Consider the following 16,426-nt stretch of genomic DNA (forward strand, 5'->3'; position numbering starts at 1 on the left):
GCTGAACAGCTGCTGATTAAACTTTAGCTCACGTATGTGCTTCTACTTTGACTGCGTATGCATTTTTGCCAGAGCCTCCCTCAAGGTAAGACTGTTTAAGTTCATAAAATACCACCGTAAACTGGAAATAGAAACAAGAGAACAGAAGAGAATCTGGCCTGTGTTTGTAATTGATTTTCTCATTAATTAATTTAAAGCTTCCTTTGATTAATACCAACATCGATTGCTTCCTTAGCCTCCCACCACATCCAGAATGTTTTACCATCAACACAATCAGACTTCAACTTTAAATTGTACCCCCGAACGTGTAATGAAATCTTAATGCTTGCGGATTAAATGAGGTTGAATTGAAACTGCTGCCCCCGCTGGGTTTAATAATTTTGATCTACAGCTTGTTAAAGAAATACTGCTTCTAACGATCTCATTGCTGTTATAAAATAAAGAGAAAATGGAAATTTAACGGCATGCTGTAAAGAGCTTTTGCGATGTTTACAACAGATGTTGACCAACACTCAACAACAAGCAGGAGCCCTTGGTTCGATGGCAGGAGGAAAGCTCTCATGGGGATTGTATTGTAGCTGAGTGTCATTTATTTTGGGGGTTATTTTCCAGCCGGCACTTGAGACAAGAGGAGCTTGGTCTTATAAACAGCCCCATTAGAACGCCTTGAAACTTAATGTGTACAGCACAAAGTGTTCTGTACAGGAAGTGTGTTTGTGTGTGTGCCTTATGTCTGGAATACTCTGAAACACACACGGGAAATACATCAGTGTATGCAAAAAAAGATGACACTGAGCCTCACATTTCATCAACACCTGACATTTCTGCTTTCCATCTGTCTGTGTTTCTATCTTCTCCATCATTTCTATTCCCCTGTCTCTCTGGATTCAGACTGCAGTAAGTAATCCCTAAACATTAGACGATGAGGTCTGTGAGTAGTATTAGTTTTAATGTAAAGAAAGCACAAGATCAGTTTCCCCTCTTGGTTATACAGCTCCGGAAAAACATTAAGAGACCACTGCTAAAAGTATAGGTTTGTGTTTCTGTAAAATGAACTTTTGTTTCATACAGCTTCACTCACTACTCCTCATTTCATTTTATTTGCAGAAAATGACAACTGGTTAAAGGAGAAGTTCAGTCGGGTGTTGAAATGACTCATAGGAACAAAAACATTTGGAATCGGTCTAGTAGACGACCTCCGCCGTAGCCGTGATACGGCCGCAATGGCTGCAACATAATCCCCTGTGGCAAATGAGCCCGATCAAAGTACGTCCACTAAAAGAGCTTGTTTTTGCCACTGAAAGCATTACAGAAATGATCCCTACAAAGATCGTCCTTTTTTTAAAGAGTAACATCCTTTCTGTGTAACCAGAAACAGAAGTCTCGCTCAGTCTCGCTCTGAAATCCCGCAGGTGGTGAGATGTTACCTGAACAGGACAGTGGAAACGCGAGTTAGAGTTGGAGAGAGATTTTGGTATCGATTGTTGTGTTGGTGTACAGAAAGCGTAGGTTAGTGTTTTTGTTTTGTTTTCTATGAGCTCTTCGTCCGTATACTCTGGCTCAAATGTCATGCAATCAATCTCACCAACCGCCGGGATTTCAGAGCGAGACTTCTCCTTGAGCGAGACTTCTGTTTCTGGTTACACAAAAAGGATCTTACTCTTTAAAAAAAGGACGATCTTTGTAGGGATAATTTCTGTTATGTTGTCGGACACCTGGGGTCACAATCTGAGCCTGTCAGTGGTAAAAACAAACACTTTTAGTGGACTTACTTAAATCGGGCGCAATTGCCCCGGGGGTTTATGTTGCAGCCGTATCGTGGCTACAGCGGAGGCCGTCTACTGGACCGATTCCAAAAGTTTTTGTTCCCATGAGTCATTTCAACATCCAAATTTGTAAAAAATAGAGCCCAGGTTAAAAAATACCGAACTTCTCTTTTAAGATAACACAAATTTGCAACAAAAAGCTGTTTTTCAGAACAAGTTCATGTTCATGTTTTATCAACAGAATACTAATGTTTTAAGTTAGGAAGAGTTCAGACGTCAATATTTGGTGGAATAACCTGATTTTTAATTTCTTGGCATGCTCTCCATGAGTCTGTCACAGTGCTGTTGGGTGACGTTAGGCCACCCTTGGCACAATAATACTAGCAGCTCAGCTTTGTTCGATGGCGTGTGACCATCCATCTTCCTCTTGATCACATTCAGGAGGTTTTCAATGCGGTTCAGATCTAGAGATTGGGCTGGCCGCGACATGAAGAGACAGGTGCTGATTTAAAGAACATTTGGAGTGGTCTCTTATCTTTTTCCGTAGCTGTAGCTTTTGTTGAACATACTCATAAAGTATATATAGATCTATTTTTGGTGTGCACTTCACCTTTATTAAAATTGTAGGATTTGTCTTGTATACTCGTCTGCATACGTGCATTTAAAATTTGCAAAGCCTATTTTGTTAGATGGCTAAGTGAAGTGGTGGCAGTTGGAGAGTTTTGTAGTTCTTACACTTAGTGAAACGCTTTACGTCCATGTAGTCAGAAAAGCTCCCTTTGTTTAGAGGTACTGCACTTAAGTAGATATATCACTATAGCTGTCCTTCATCTCCCTTCCCATTAGGCAATTGTCTGCTTTTGTGTTTTGTCCCCCAAACAACTCTTAAGTGTTGTGACTGATTGCACGAATGCATCCAATATAGGCTGATGTTGGATGTTGATATTGTATTGTATCCTTGGCCCAAAGCCCAGCACATCTGTGGGCATAACTATTTGACTGTATCAGTACTTAATAGTAGTATTATTTTAATTCTTAAGCATGAATTTAGACCTAAAAGTTTTTCTATCATTGTAGGAAGTGAAGATGCTCAAAACGCAGTTGGAAAATTAACAATATATTAAGATATTTAGGTTAATAAGACGATGGCTTTGTTGGATTTGCTTATAACAATCTGAGTAACAGTCACAACTCTTGGAGTCATTATTAGTTAGTGCAGAAACACTAGCTTTTTGCCTTTGCTTCGCTCCTCCTCATACCATCAATCTTCACCTGTTTCAAGCCTTTTTTTCTTCTTCACCTCCACCTTTTACCGTGTCAGGGCTAAAAAGTCTGTCATTGAGGAGGCCGAACACCAGAGGATTCTTAGCGCCTTTGCCTGTCGCGCCATTGCAGCTCGCGGCAACGGAGCACTGCACGTCAACTTGCCCAAGTCAGCCAGCAACGTGACCTTCCTCTCCGACCGCAGCCCCCTCACCACTCACAACCCTGTCTACGATGACAACAGTCCCCCTGGCAGCCCTGATGACTTCTCGCAGGGGAAAAGTCTGTCTGAAAAGCGGTTCTCCTTTTCTCCTTCCCACTCAGCAGGGTCAAGCTGCGTCTGGTCGATGCCCGCTCGCATTCACGGAGGGCAGCCTGGTTACGAGGTGCCGCGAAGGCATGTTCTTATGGCTCCAGAAGACTGGGAGCTGCAGATCCTCCAGGCCGCCATGAGAGGCAGGAAAGGGCCGGAGAGTTCAGACATGCTTAACCTGAGTGGCAGAACAGAGAGCAAGCTGTCTGTCCGTGAGCAGGCCAGACAGTTTGAGCAACAGGCCCTCCAGGAACAAACGCTCAAAAACAGAGACTCCCTGGGCTCCCTCTCCTCCATTCTTTTCAGGGATGGAGACAGCGATGACATGTTAGAGCTGACCTCCGAATCCCTGCTCTCCATTATGGATTACGGCCCCTCTTCTGTGGGCAGGGACGTGCCCCCCAGCATTATCATCACTCAAGGAGATGAGTCATGGCCCCTGGCTACTCAGAAGCCGACGCCACCTGTCCTCAGGAAGTTCAGCTCCAGCATCTCCAGCTACATGACGGTTCAGCCGTGTCAGATCCACGTGGAGATTATTCCAGATCCACCAGAAAATCCGCCGCCTCCCCCTCCGCGGCAGCCGCGTCCGCCTTCCCCGACCACATCTCCTCCCTCGAGTCTAACATCTTCTCCACCTTCGTCCTCAAACCTTCATAAACCTCACCTAACGCCTGCTTCTCCTGTTCCTCCCCCTCCTCCTCCTCTTCCTCCAGTCAATAAATCATTGGCTCCCCCACCTCCGCCACCTCTTCCTCCCCCTCCTTCCCCTGCTAGCGATCACATGCGCCCCGTCGTCCAGTTTGTCCCCACCTCTTTGCCCCCCGTGTCCTCGCTTCGCCCCGTATCAGAACGGAAACACCGCCCTCTCCCTGACCTGCCTCAAACGGACGTCGGGAAAAAGAAGGAGCTCAAAGGGATCCTTAAAAACATCCAGAATCTAGCTGAGATAGAGAGGTCTGTTGCCAACCTGTACAGCCAAGTAGACAAAAAAAGCAAGGTGCCCAAGTTTAAGAAGCCACAAGTGACTGAGGAATCAGAGGGTGCTAACAAACCTCAAGGCTCTGATCCTTGCAACGGGCAGAGCACGCCAAACACAGCCGACCCCGACTCTGCTGACAAAATCGACTTAGATATAAACTTTGCAGAAAATGGAACGAGTCATCTCAACGTGGCTGCAGAGGTTCAGCAGACAAGCCAATTGATCTCAAACAGTCCAGACACTGCCGAGCCGAGTGACGACTCTCCCTCTCAGACCACACTGTTCTGACTTCATCTCTGCGTGTCCATGCTTTCATTACTCCTGTTTTTACATCTCCGTGTCTGTTTTTTCTCTTGTTTCCAAAAAGCTTTTTTATCTTTTTTTGCACAGTTGGTAGTATTTCATAAAAGCTTTGGCCAAGTTTTAGAAACAAAATGCTTTTTTACTTGTTACAAATCTTGGCGTCACCTGCCAAGAAATGTACTCCGCTCTGCCACATTAATGTGCTTACAGGCTTGCATTGTAACATAAAGGAGGTCTGCATATACTCTATCAGTTTGGCTCTGTTCATTTGCATGTTTTAATTATGCGCACTGCTGTGAGATCTATGATAGCGTTAAGTATACCCTAGAGTTACCAGATTAGCAGGTTCCTGATGGTATAAGTAGCTATTTGAGTTCATAATCTTAACATTAACATCTCTTAACCAAAGCTATTTTCATTAATTTATACTTAAACACCAAATTTATAAACCCCACAACCCTCGGGTCTGTTCCACACCGTGTTTGCTGGCTGCTTTATGTTGATTCCTCCTTCACAAAGATAGAGCATGAAAATTCGGGATGCTTTTGCCTCCTGCAGAATCCAAATTAGGTAAAGGGAAAAATTATGATGTTAGATGTTTTTCAAATGAGGTAAAATTACCATAGCTGTTAAGAATTTCCCAAAGGTATGCAAATTCTTTGAAATAAGCTTCAAAGAAGAGTGTTCAGGATAATCACACATTTTGTTGATGAATCATATTTAGAAAGTTGTTCCAGACACTTAAAATATTAGGTCATATTTAGGTCTATTTAACAGGAAGTAGATCCAGTGATGAGTGAATGTGAGATATAAACTTTACACATGCATGATGCAATGACGCCCCCGAGCAAGGCAACAGTGGGAAATATACACTTGAACAAAATAGATCCAGAAATATCCACACCGAAACCAACATTACATTTTCTTCTCGGATGTTACACTTCAGCAGGGTAGAGTAAATCCTGTTATTTAAATGTAACGCAGCTGAATGCAGATTCGACAAGGCCAGCCACTTCTAAGTGAAAACATCTTCTTGTGCCGGTTGAAGCTGCGAAAAATACATCGGCTGGGTTCCCCGGCAGGCTCGTGTTGGATGAAGAGAGCCAACCTCTGGGGGACCTGTCTATTCACATGTCTGCACAGATCCCCCCAGCATGATAAAGTAGTCACTGTGATGTTCAGCCGCACACTGGAAAAGGCTAATTAGAGAACCAATCAATCGTTAACCAGGGCCGCTGCCTGTGGGACTGTCAACTACTGTTAGCTTCTCCTCTGCTTTTCCATCCTTCTGACCTTCTGCCTGTCCCATTTGTCTCTGTTCCCCTCTCTAACTTTCTCTCCCCCTGTAGTTAGCTCTAATACGCTCCGATCCTTGGCCTCCTCATGTTCCCAGGAGATTCCATTACCTTCTTTACACTCATTGCAATGCGGCATCTGTCCCCTCTCTGTTCATTCTTTCTGCGCTCAGGTTTTTCACTTCCACTCCTCTCCGTCTTTTCCCCCCATGTACCCTTCATGTGTTTGTTTCACCCTCGATGCCCCGAGGCAAACAGTCCTAGCAGTACCTCCCTATCCAGAGCGCTGTAATGTTTGATTCATCACACGTCCCCCTGATGGGCAGATCGAAGGCCTGCTAATTCTGTATTCCATGTTCGCTACATGGGGTAAGCTCTTTTCTAAAAAGGATAGCAGCTCACATGCTGTTTTTTTTTCAACCCAGAGAGCAGAAAGCATTAATAGACGATATTCTTTATTTTCCCTCGTTCCCGCTGGTTTTATCATGCTCTTTTGTGTTCAGACTGATCTATCAGGGCTGAAACATGATAAGGCGAACACAAGGAAGGCAGAATTAAAACTTTATGCCATTGTTAAAAATTAAAGCTGGGGTAGGCAACTTGGAGAAGCCGGCGAGATAAAGCTGCATTTTGAAAGTATCCAAGTGAAAAAACGTCAAAGCAGCTTTAAGCAAACAATCTGTTGAAAATGAAATCACTGGACAGAATTAGTACCGGCATGGGACATCAAAAGATTATTTTCTTATTTCACGGCGTTTGATTTATTGAAAAAGTAGTTCAACAAAAAAATATTGGATTATTGGAGAGTCAACTATTTCTTGAGCATTGTTCTACAGAAGAGTAGTGAAAATCAAGTCAAAGTTTTGAGTAGAAATGAAAAAAGTTGACGCTGACTCATCTGACTGGATACACATACCAAAGACCATTTGACACACAAAAATAAGCCCATAATAAATATCTATGTATGAAATGCTGATCAGAGGGGTGTCGGTTTGGCTCAGTGGTTTGATCATGTCGCACATACAGAGGCTCAGTCCCTGTGCGGTACGGCTGAACGGTTTTGAAAAAATATCTAATTGCAATTATTTTGACTTTGATTTTGATATGATTTGCGATATTAAATTTAAAGATAATTTTACAGCATTTTTCTCAATTTCATTGAAGACCATATTAAAGTGATTATGGTGTGTTTTCTGCAGGGATCTGTAACAAACAAAGATATTTGATACTTACGTCTGTGTGTGATGTGTAGGCCAGAGCATCTCTGCAGCACGATATTTTAATTTAAATATATTTTGACTTATATTTTGATATTTTGATTAGCTTAGCTTAGCTTAGCACAAAGCAACTGTGAAAAAGAAGTGAGCCTGGATCTGCCGACCAGCCTCTTTAAAAGCTCACTAATTAACACATTATGTCTTTGCTTAATCAGAGGAGAAATCAAAGTATAAAAATGACATTACATCTTCCATGGAGGGTTATGCCAGGCCAAGAAATAGTCCAGCAATTAACCCCCATAAACCGCAGCTTGATGCTTTTGCTCTGTTTTTCTATACGTTTAATATAAATAATGTAACATGCTAATTGGAGAGCTTAAGTGGTGCTTGTAGGCGGATTTTGTTTCCCTTCGACAGAGTCAGGAAAGCTTTTTCACCAGTGTTTATGCAAACACATTTTCTGCAATAAAAAATGTAGAGCTTGTTATATTTGAACTCTACATCAACTTACTGCGTGGATAAGCTACACCTGGTTCTTCAGCATTCAAGTCATGATTTTCCCTCTCTCCCTTTTTTTCCAACATTACCTTATCACGATCTTCCCCCAAGTGCACTCCTGTGCAAACTTCGTACAGCTGCCGTCCACTGTGCCATTTTTCTTGATGTTGCGTGAAGCAGCAGTAGCCAGCAGCCGAGCCAACAGGTCATCCATCAGATCCTTCTCCCATCATCCGCCGTGCCCGGGAGGCGTGGCCATATGGCCGTGCCCTGTCCCCTTCTCCCTGCCCATAATAACAGATTACAGCTCTCCAGAGGAAGCTCACATCATTGCTTGGCCGTATATCTGAGTGTGAAAGTCGTCATTATTTATGAGCTCGGACAGGTTACAGTTGTACGCTCGTGAACCTGGAGGTTTCAGTCGGGCTCCTCCATTACTCGCTGTTCCTCGTTGACTCGTGCTGAGTGCACTGCAGATGCACTGTTGTCCTCTGGTGCAGCCCTGAGACGTTTTTATCTGTTTTATGGTGAAAGATTTACTCAATTTAAAAAAACATTTCCGCCTACTCTGGTAAAAGACGTCTTCTTATTATGACTTGGAAACCAGAGAAGATTTTATTAATTTCCTTCGAGTCAGTAATTCCTTTTCATATCTGGAAGGAGATGCTCTAGATATGTCTGTATAAACTATTTTCAAATTCCAGTCATCCCTGCTTTCTTTGATTTGCATTTATTGTATCTTTTTTCCTCCCTGTTTGGATGAGATAAGGGAGAGGGGGGGCTGTCCACACACGCATGATAACATTGTGGCCTAAGGCACCCTTTTTTTCAAACTGAACTGAGGTCTGCAACTCTGTAATTTAACACATGAAAATGCACAGTAAGTAAAGCTGCAATTTCCTCACTGGTCAGCAGAATGTAGACAGGCTCGTCCTGTAGACTGAACATTTAATTTATCTGAAAGCACTTGAAATATTGCTGTCAATCCATATTCATTATTTGTCTTGTTTCTTTTTCTGCGGCGCACAGGAGGCGAGGCTACGGCAGACAGGTAAGCATTCCCGCTGCGATGGCTTTTTACCTTCTTGTTGTGCCGACACATTTTGTCTCTGAAGGCAGCTTGAGGCGGCTTATATCCTATTATTCTTATCTACAACTCGCTTGATGGGAAAACACTGAATGAGATTAAGATGCGGTCGGGCTGATAGGAGTTCTGACACTGACATCACAGTTTAGGTTTGATTCGAAAAGGTCTGCCGTGCTCTCCAATCGTCCTGTCAAACAGCAGATAAGCATTTTGATTTTTCTCCTCTGTTTGGACAAAAAAACACAATCAGGGGCCAAATAAAGTGACTCTGTTAGATATAAACTATTTTTTATCGCTTTTAAATAATCTGTGAACTGTCAGCATCCGTCATATTCAGGATGTTTGATTTTTCTTACCGTCATCCCCTCTTTTTCCTTGCTTTGCCATTAATCTTTCACCTTGCTCCTCCTGCACATATAACATAGACTAAGCACTGAACACAAGATAGGCCTGCTCTTCTTTACTTCTTTAAATTGTCTTCCTTGTGTTTGTGTCTCTACTGACAATCCCTCCTATACCTTTTCCTTCTTCTGTACTAATCTTTGGCAGCAACAGCAACTGCTGAGGCCATCTCTTCTGAGACCCGAGGTAGAAATACTCCTGCTTTTTCTGAATTCACAGGGATTGTAGTCTTTCTGCTGTATACTCACCCTGCTGCTGCTCTTCTTCTGTCTTTCTCTGAGGAGCGCTAAGTAATTCCTCTTTTCTCTGCCTGTCTGAAACGCAGGAACTCTCCATGGAGTCAGGCATCGACCCGGGCCAGGACTACTACACGCAGGACTACTATAATTACGACCAAGGGTGAGCATGCGGCCTACTGACCGCCTCATCCCTCATCAGTTTTACTTTTAATCCATGTAACTGATCTCCATCAGATATGTGAAAGTAAAAAAAATTACATCATTAGGTCTTATTTAGTGTAACCTTGCCTTGCAGCTCAAAGCGCTTCGGTCCTTGGGGTGAGAAGTGCATTTAAAAGGAGCTCAGACTAAAATTATAAGCATAACTTATTCTGGCCCTTCAGAGGTTCATTCCATCTGAGCGTTTACCCTCTCTGCCTCAGACAAATGAGATCAATTATGCTGCCCTGAGCCTGGCACCTGAGAGTGTTTTCCCAGGGTTTAATGGATAGAGGGTGTTTGGGCTGGCACGTTACATTGTGCATATGGTCTTAAAGAGGAAAAACATGGAACTGAAAGCCGTAACAGCTGCTGAGAAATTGTTATTCATTAAAAGCGCCGCTCTGTGGCAGGTGACTTCACCACTCCGGGGAATTACGCTGCAAGTTTATCAAGAGACGGAGAAGCTTTTGCACCTTACGGGCTTAAAACGCTGAAAGGAAATGTGACAAATGTTCAAAACTGTCCATATTGAAATTAAGTGTTGTAATTGCCTCTGTGGTTACTTACCGACCTACCTGTCATCTTTAGTAACTCTAATTATCTCAGCTGCTGCTCGCCGTGTCTGAATCACACTTGCCCTCATCGGAACGAGCTGTAATTATGTTTTAATGGCGTGTCACAAAGTTCATTGCAGAAGCTGCGACTGCCAGTGAGTGTGCCATCACTCTGACCAGATGCCTTAGATCCGTTTCTATTTGCATTAGGCGGTACACTTTATAAGTGGTCGAGTTTTTAATCCAGCAATCAGAAGGTGGCGGTGGCGCAAAGTGCAATCAGTGTCTTTATTAAAGCTCCTCTTTTGTAGAATGTGAATATTTTACACGCTCAGTATAGAAGATATTAGCCTATTGAGGCCACCCAACACACTTACGCAGGCAATCTAATGGTTCTTATATGATCAGAATATTGTATCTATAGTGATTTTATATCATGTTCTCTACATTTGGCCATTAACTCAATAGAACATTTTTATTTATTTAATTTAAAGATGTATTTATGGCTTTTTAAGGGAAAGGACAGCTGAAGAGAGACAGGAAGTATGGAGAGTAGAGAGTGGGGGATGATGTGCACCAAATGATCAGCAGACTGTAGCCTCTACCAACTGAGCTAAACCAGAGCCCCCAATAGGAAATCATAATATAAAAATATAAATTATAAATATAAAACATCAATAGAAAAATTTTAAAAAACATTTTTTCTTCCTTGTTATGAATTTTAATGATAATTGGCCAAAACGTGTACAGCTGTCTTCCGCAGTGTGGTTGGATAGATAGTCTTCTTTAACACTCCCCTAATGAAAGTCGCAGAGCCAAATATAATCTGGAATATGAGAGATATGCAAACTGATTTTATTTGAGTGTTTCAGACTTTTAGGCTTCACATATTTCTGCATGGGCACCCATCTTAGCATCTTTTTGCATTTTTTAATTTATAATAACCTTCAGCAAAGATGGGAAAATTACCCCAACATCTATATTTTTCTTTGAAAAAGCACAGCCAGCCTCGGCATGGCTCAGTCTTACATTCCTCCTAAATTGCAAAGTGATTTCTAGGAAGAGCAGTAAATCACCACACCATTTACGGCCTGTCTGATCAAAGATGTTGCCAAATCTACAAAAAAGGGTCAAAATCCTGAATAACTGGGCCAAACTTCAACCTGATATACAACAGGAAGATTTAGGATCAGTTTGATTTCACATTGTTTAATGAAAATAGGTAGTGACAGAAGGTTTGATTTTTTTTAGTTATACATTTCTTTATTGCTTTTTATCATACTGAATGTAGATGTTTACATGTTTCAAAAGTAATACTCATCAACTTATGTTGCTGATCTTGTCTGGTTTACTTCAGAAATTATTAAAACTCTAAGCAAACAGTCAATGTAGCCACAGTTTTTCTAAACACTGTATTATTGTTAATATTTCATGTGACTCTATTCCTCAGGTATGACATTCCTCAGTACGGCAGTCGGAGGAGGCTGATAACTCCCATGTATGATGAATATGGAGAGGTGATCGTGGAGGATGATGGGTATTACTACAGTCCTCATGGCCCTGAGGTAATATCTTTCCTTCGATGGGAATTTCATGTTCTCAGTCAAAATGTCAATTATTATTGCCTTAATAGGTTGTGTGTCCAATGTTTTATTGAACCAGCAGTAAAAACCCTGTGTGGCATTCCAACATTTTGGCTTTATTATCACATGAAATATGATTGTCTTAGGGAGGAGGCAGAGGAAGGGGCCGTGGTGGCATGCGGGGTAGAGGTCCAGGAAAGAGGGTTGCATTTAGAGACATGCCGCCGGAGGATGAAATCGAACAAGCTGAGCCAGCAGCGGAAGGCGAGCCTTCGAAGGCTGCCAAGAGACTGAAGTCTGTCATGAAACTCAGCAAACTCTTGGCGGCAAGCAAGGGAGGAGAACAGCCATCTGACGCTGGTCCTTCTGGCCCATCTCCATGGAAGAAAGCCAAGATGTTCAAGATGTTCGGTGCCGGGAAAAAAGACAAGGATTACGCCAAACTGATGTCAGCTCGCCGGATTGACAGCCAGGAGAGTCTGACTGATGGACCGGCTCTGATGGGACCTATAGACAGCAAATCTGAAACCCGCAGCCGGCTTGGCAAAGTTTTGAAGAAGATCAACTTGGGCAACAAGTTGCGGATGCGGAGGAAGTCACAGAGCAGTGTGAGTCGTGGATCGGCCTCTGGCAGCGAGAGAGACGAAGAAGCCTCACAAGCAGCCAGCGAGGATGAGAAGAAGTCTAAAGTGTCTATTAGCGTGACAGAAAGTGAGCCAGAGGCAGGTACAAGTGGAAGCAGTAAGGAGAAAGGCTCTGATGAGGAATCCTCAGAGAAGAGCAGTGTTGACAGAGATTATCTGAAAGTAGATTTAGACCGGGATGATGCCAACGAAAGCACCGTGGACTCTGAGGAAGAGCATGATGAAGAGCCGGGCGATTCTGACGAGGAAAGCAAGTCTAAATCTGAAGAAGAAGAAAGTGACAAGGATTCTGCCAGTGAGAAGGAATCTGGGACTGAAAAAGAATCTGCTACAGAAAAAGAATCAGAGACAGAAAAAGAATCAGAGTCAGAAAAAGAGTCAGACTCTGAGAAGGAGTCTGAATCTGAGAAAGAAACCGAGTCAGGAACAGGCTCGGCAACAGAAAAGGAAACAAGCACAGAAAAGAGTTCAGCAACTGAGAAAGACTCTGATGAAGAGTCTGAGGAGGAGGAGGCTTCAGGGAGCACTAGAGAAAGTGGGTCTTCTGCCCACTCTTCTATGAGATCATCAGCTACTGAGGCCAGCAAGGGGAGCAGTGCTTCAGGCAAGAGTGGTAGCGGCAGTGGCAGTGGCAGTGGCAGTGGCAGCGGCAGTGGAAGTGGGAGCGAGTCAGGGAGTGGGAGTGGTAGCGGAAGAAGTGAAAGTGCTAGTAAGAGTAAGAGTGGCAGTGGTAGCGCTAGCAGTGCTGGATCTTTATCTGGCTCGAGTGTTAAGTCGTCACAGAGAACCAGATCCTCAGAAACCGCCGTAACCTCGGAGAAGTCCAGCGAAGAGCTCAGCGAGGCCGAGTCAGGGACGGGGACAGCCAGCGAGGCAGAGTCAGGGTCAGGAAGTGAAGAATCTTCATCTCGTAGGTCCAGCCAGAAAGAAATGTCCGGGTCGGAGTCCGGTGGAGGGTCTTCTTCCATTAGTCTGATGTCGGATCAGAGTTCTTTGGGAAGCAGAAGTTCAGTTGGTTCCCGATCCACCAGTGGTAGCCAGCGTTCCCAAAAGTCTTCCCTTAGCCGTGGGAGATCCGAAGAAACAATCACAGAGGAGAGTGAAGAAGAAGAAGAATCTGAAACTGAGAGCAAAGAGTCGTCCAGCGAGCTCAGTGACCAAGGATCATCCAGTAGGTCCAGCGTGGCATCTGGAGACCCTGGGCCCTCTGCTCCCTACACTGGTCCCCCATACAGCTCTGAGGTCAGAAGCATCGGTGAGACATCCGCAGAGACATACGGAGGACTGTCCCCGATCACTGAGGTGGACGAGGATGCCATCTCCTCCGACAAATCTTCATCCAGTGTCTCTGGATCGGAGACAGGAAGTGTGTCGAAGAGTTCAGGAGAAACAGAAGCGACATCAGATGCCGACTCAGAGTCTGAAGGAAACTCGACCGCCTTCTAGAGAGATGTATAACCCACTGTGAAGTAAGAGTGAATAAAATCAATTACCCTTGCATGGGAGTGAAGAAATACTGCTTTCCACTACAGAGTGTTTCAAACATCCACTTCTTTCTCATTTACCCCGGCAAGAAAAAACTTTGGTGGTTTCCTGCTGCAGAGTTTCCTAGTTTTGCTCTCCTTCTTACATCTTTAACCTCTTCTTCTCTTTGATGTTGCTGTGTTTCTTTGGGTTTACTTTTTGGGTAACACTATTCTCTTGTGTCTTTTTTGCTGTGAGATTTTGCACGTTGTGGTACTATCTGCTCTGACTGAATGTTTTCCTGTTATTTCAAAATGATTTCTTTGTAGGATTTTACATAAATACTCTTTTCCAGAGAAAACTAAGAATTCTCGCCATAAAATCAGGTCTAACATTGAACTGTAGATTCTTGGTTATAAAATGGGGAATATTCTAGTATCTAAAGATATTCTCTTAGATTTGTTATAGCATGAATATGCTTAAGTAGAACAACAATCCTTTTCAACAATTCCTGTCAAATGTGCTGTTATATAGCAGCGAAAACAGCATTTGATTGTCAGATGTCAGTATTTGTTTTGGAACTTGAATGAGCTTTAAGGAGGGCATTGTTTTGTCAGTACATGAAAGTCTTTAGTCCTCAAAAACGCATACATTTGGGCCATATTTCCTTTGACAAGGGACTAAATTATGGCATGAATTATTTGTGAATGCTGGGATCTTTTTACTTTGTGCACAAGCCAGCTATCTGCTGAGTCTGTGTGGTTTAGCTCAGAGAAATTTGCATATTCTGTATCTTGTGGAAAAAAACTAAATATTAACTTTGACTCGTCTCCTCCTCAGCCTGGGAAAAAGAAGCGGATAAAGCTGATCATAGACCGGGAGAATGAGACCACCTCCACAGGAGAGGAGAGCTCCACAGAGACCCAGCGGAACAGACTCCCCAACAGCCACAGCAACATCAACGGGAACATCTACCTCTCACAGAACGGCACTATCGTCAGAACTAGGCGACCGCCTCATCCAAACAACTTGAAGCTGGGCTCGCCGTGCCGGCTCGGTAAGCATTTTAAAAAACTAGACAAGTTGGGCGTGACTCATGAAGAACCCCCTCCCATTAGTAGCATTGAGGGAACAGGAAACAACACAGAAAACGGAACAGGGACGTGCGTTCCCTCGAACGTGGACGTCAACCTCAACACTCAGTCGTCTTGTGGCACCCTGGGATCCACCAACACAATCCTTCGAAGCTTTGGGTCCAAAAACAATATTGCCAAGAGCTTGATTGACAGAAACAGCATTGGCCCATGTGTCAAGGAGGAGCAAGAGACTTCTGTTGACAACCACAAGGACAGCAGGGAGACGCTGGAGTCCCACAGTGACCACACGTTATCGGACGAGGAGGAGTTATGGATGGGTCCGTGGAACAGCCTGCACATACCAATGACAAAACTCTGACTGGCCATGCAGAAAGTTTCCTTTTTGTTATGTTCCTATCTTTATCATGTTACTTTCGTTTAGAAATGTATCATTTAAAATGATTGTGTGCCTCAAATGGATAAGCTCAGATCACTGTCTATGACAGATGATTGCACTTATAGTCAACTTTTATTTAACCATATTATCTTAAAGCTTCTTTTTACCAAGTGTTTATCACCGACAGGGCTATTACAGATGGGAACATAGAGCTGCAAGGCAATGAGTGCCTCAAAGAAATGTGAAATTTTATGTGAACCGTGCAAGACTGTAATTTTTAACTCTTTCTTTTACACATAAGTTGGGCCTGTTTTATGAGTGATTCCATGTTTTTCTTTCTTTTCTTAGCCTCAGTTATTTTTTACGTTCACAAAGAGATTGTCATTGATTTCACTATGATGTTAAAGTTATTTACAGAGAAGTCATGGTGAACATATGAAGAAATTGTGATTATATAGTATACGATAAAGTCAAATTATTTTGCTAATAGCATTATACTTGCGAATTATTACGATTGTCATTGATTATTTTATGTTGTGATCACTTGACAATGTTTTTGAGAATTTCTGAAAAATCTATAAAATATTTTTGTCTATTTTGTATCTAACAGAGACGGAGAATCTAACATATGAAATTAAAGATATAATACCCACAAGAATGTCATCGCTGTTTTTCAACAGTGAGTTATGACAGTAGGATCATGCCGTTTTTTATATGGACGTTTGTAACAAGAGGAAGAAGTATTTTCAACCCCTTTACATCATCCATCCACCCATCCATTATTTATAACGCTTATCCTGTTCAGAGTCGAGGAGGAGGGCTGGAGCCATCCAGCTGTCATTAGGGACTGTAAGCAGCGACGGTTAAAGGGACGCTACGGCATACGAGAAAAAAAGTTCCACTTTGTGCAGTTCCTGTTGTAGCCCAGCTGTCTACTACGGGAGAAAGACTGGTTTGCCGTAGTCAATACAACATCAGAGTGTAAGCAGGAAATGATACGCTTTGACACTGTCATTTTGTTTATATCTGATTCTACCGTAAGTAGTTGTATGGATTGTTAAAGATACCCGCTAATTTTACCCTTTTTCCTGTTATAGACATGTCATCCATTGCCAGCATCAGTCAGTAACAAAATTCTACAA

The 16,426-nt window shown here is 42.9% G+C and overlaps 1 protein-coding gene across 1 annotated transcript in view; it reads left to right on the forward strand.

The window, feature by feature from the left end:
• The window catches only part of LOC138588276 (protocadherin-15-like), a 170,563-nt gene extending 154,800 nt beyond the window's left edge, over window positions 1–15,763 (forward strand). The window contains exons 34-38 of the mRNA XM_069658288.1: window positions 8,667–8,688; window positions 9,274–9,312; window positions 9,452–9,525; window positions 11,571–11,685; window positions 14,652–15,763. Coding sequence (XP_069514389.1) covers window positions 8,667–8,688; window positions 9,274–9,312; window positions 9,452–9,525; window positions 11,571–11,685; window positions 14,652–15,266 — 865 coding nt within the window. The 3' untranslated portion in view covers window positions 15,267–15,763. The remainder of the gene's footprint in view (window positions 1–8,666; window positions 8,689–9,273; window positions 9,313–9,451; window positions 9,526–11,570; window positions 11,686–14,651) is intronic.
• The last annotated feature ends 663 nt before the right edge of the window (window positions 15,764–16,426 follow it).

Source organism: Semicossyphus pulcher, unplaced genomic scaffold (assembly GCF_022749685.1).
Source record: "Semicossyphus pulcher isolate SPU_LCO1_2020_fin unplaced genomic scaffold, fSemPul1.0.p SCAF_12, whole genome shotgun sequence".
In the NCBI taxonomy this organism is placed as follows: domain Eukaryota; kingdom Metazoa; phylum Chordata; class Actinopteri; order Labriformes; family Labridae; genus Semicossyphus; species Semicossyphus pulcher.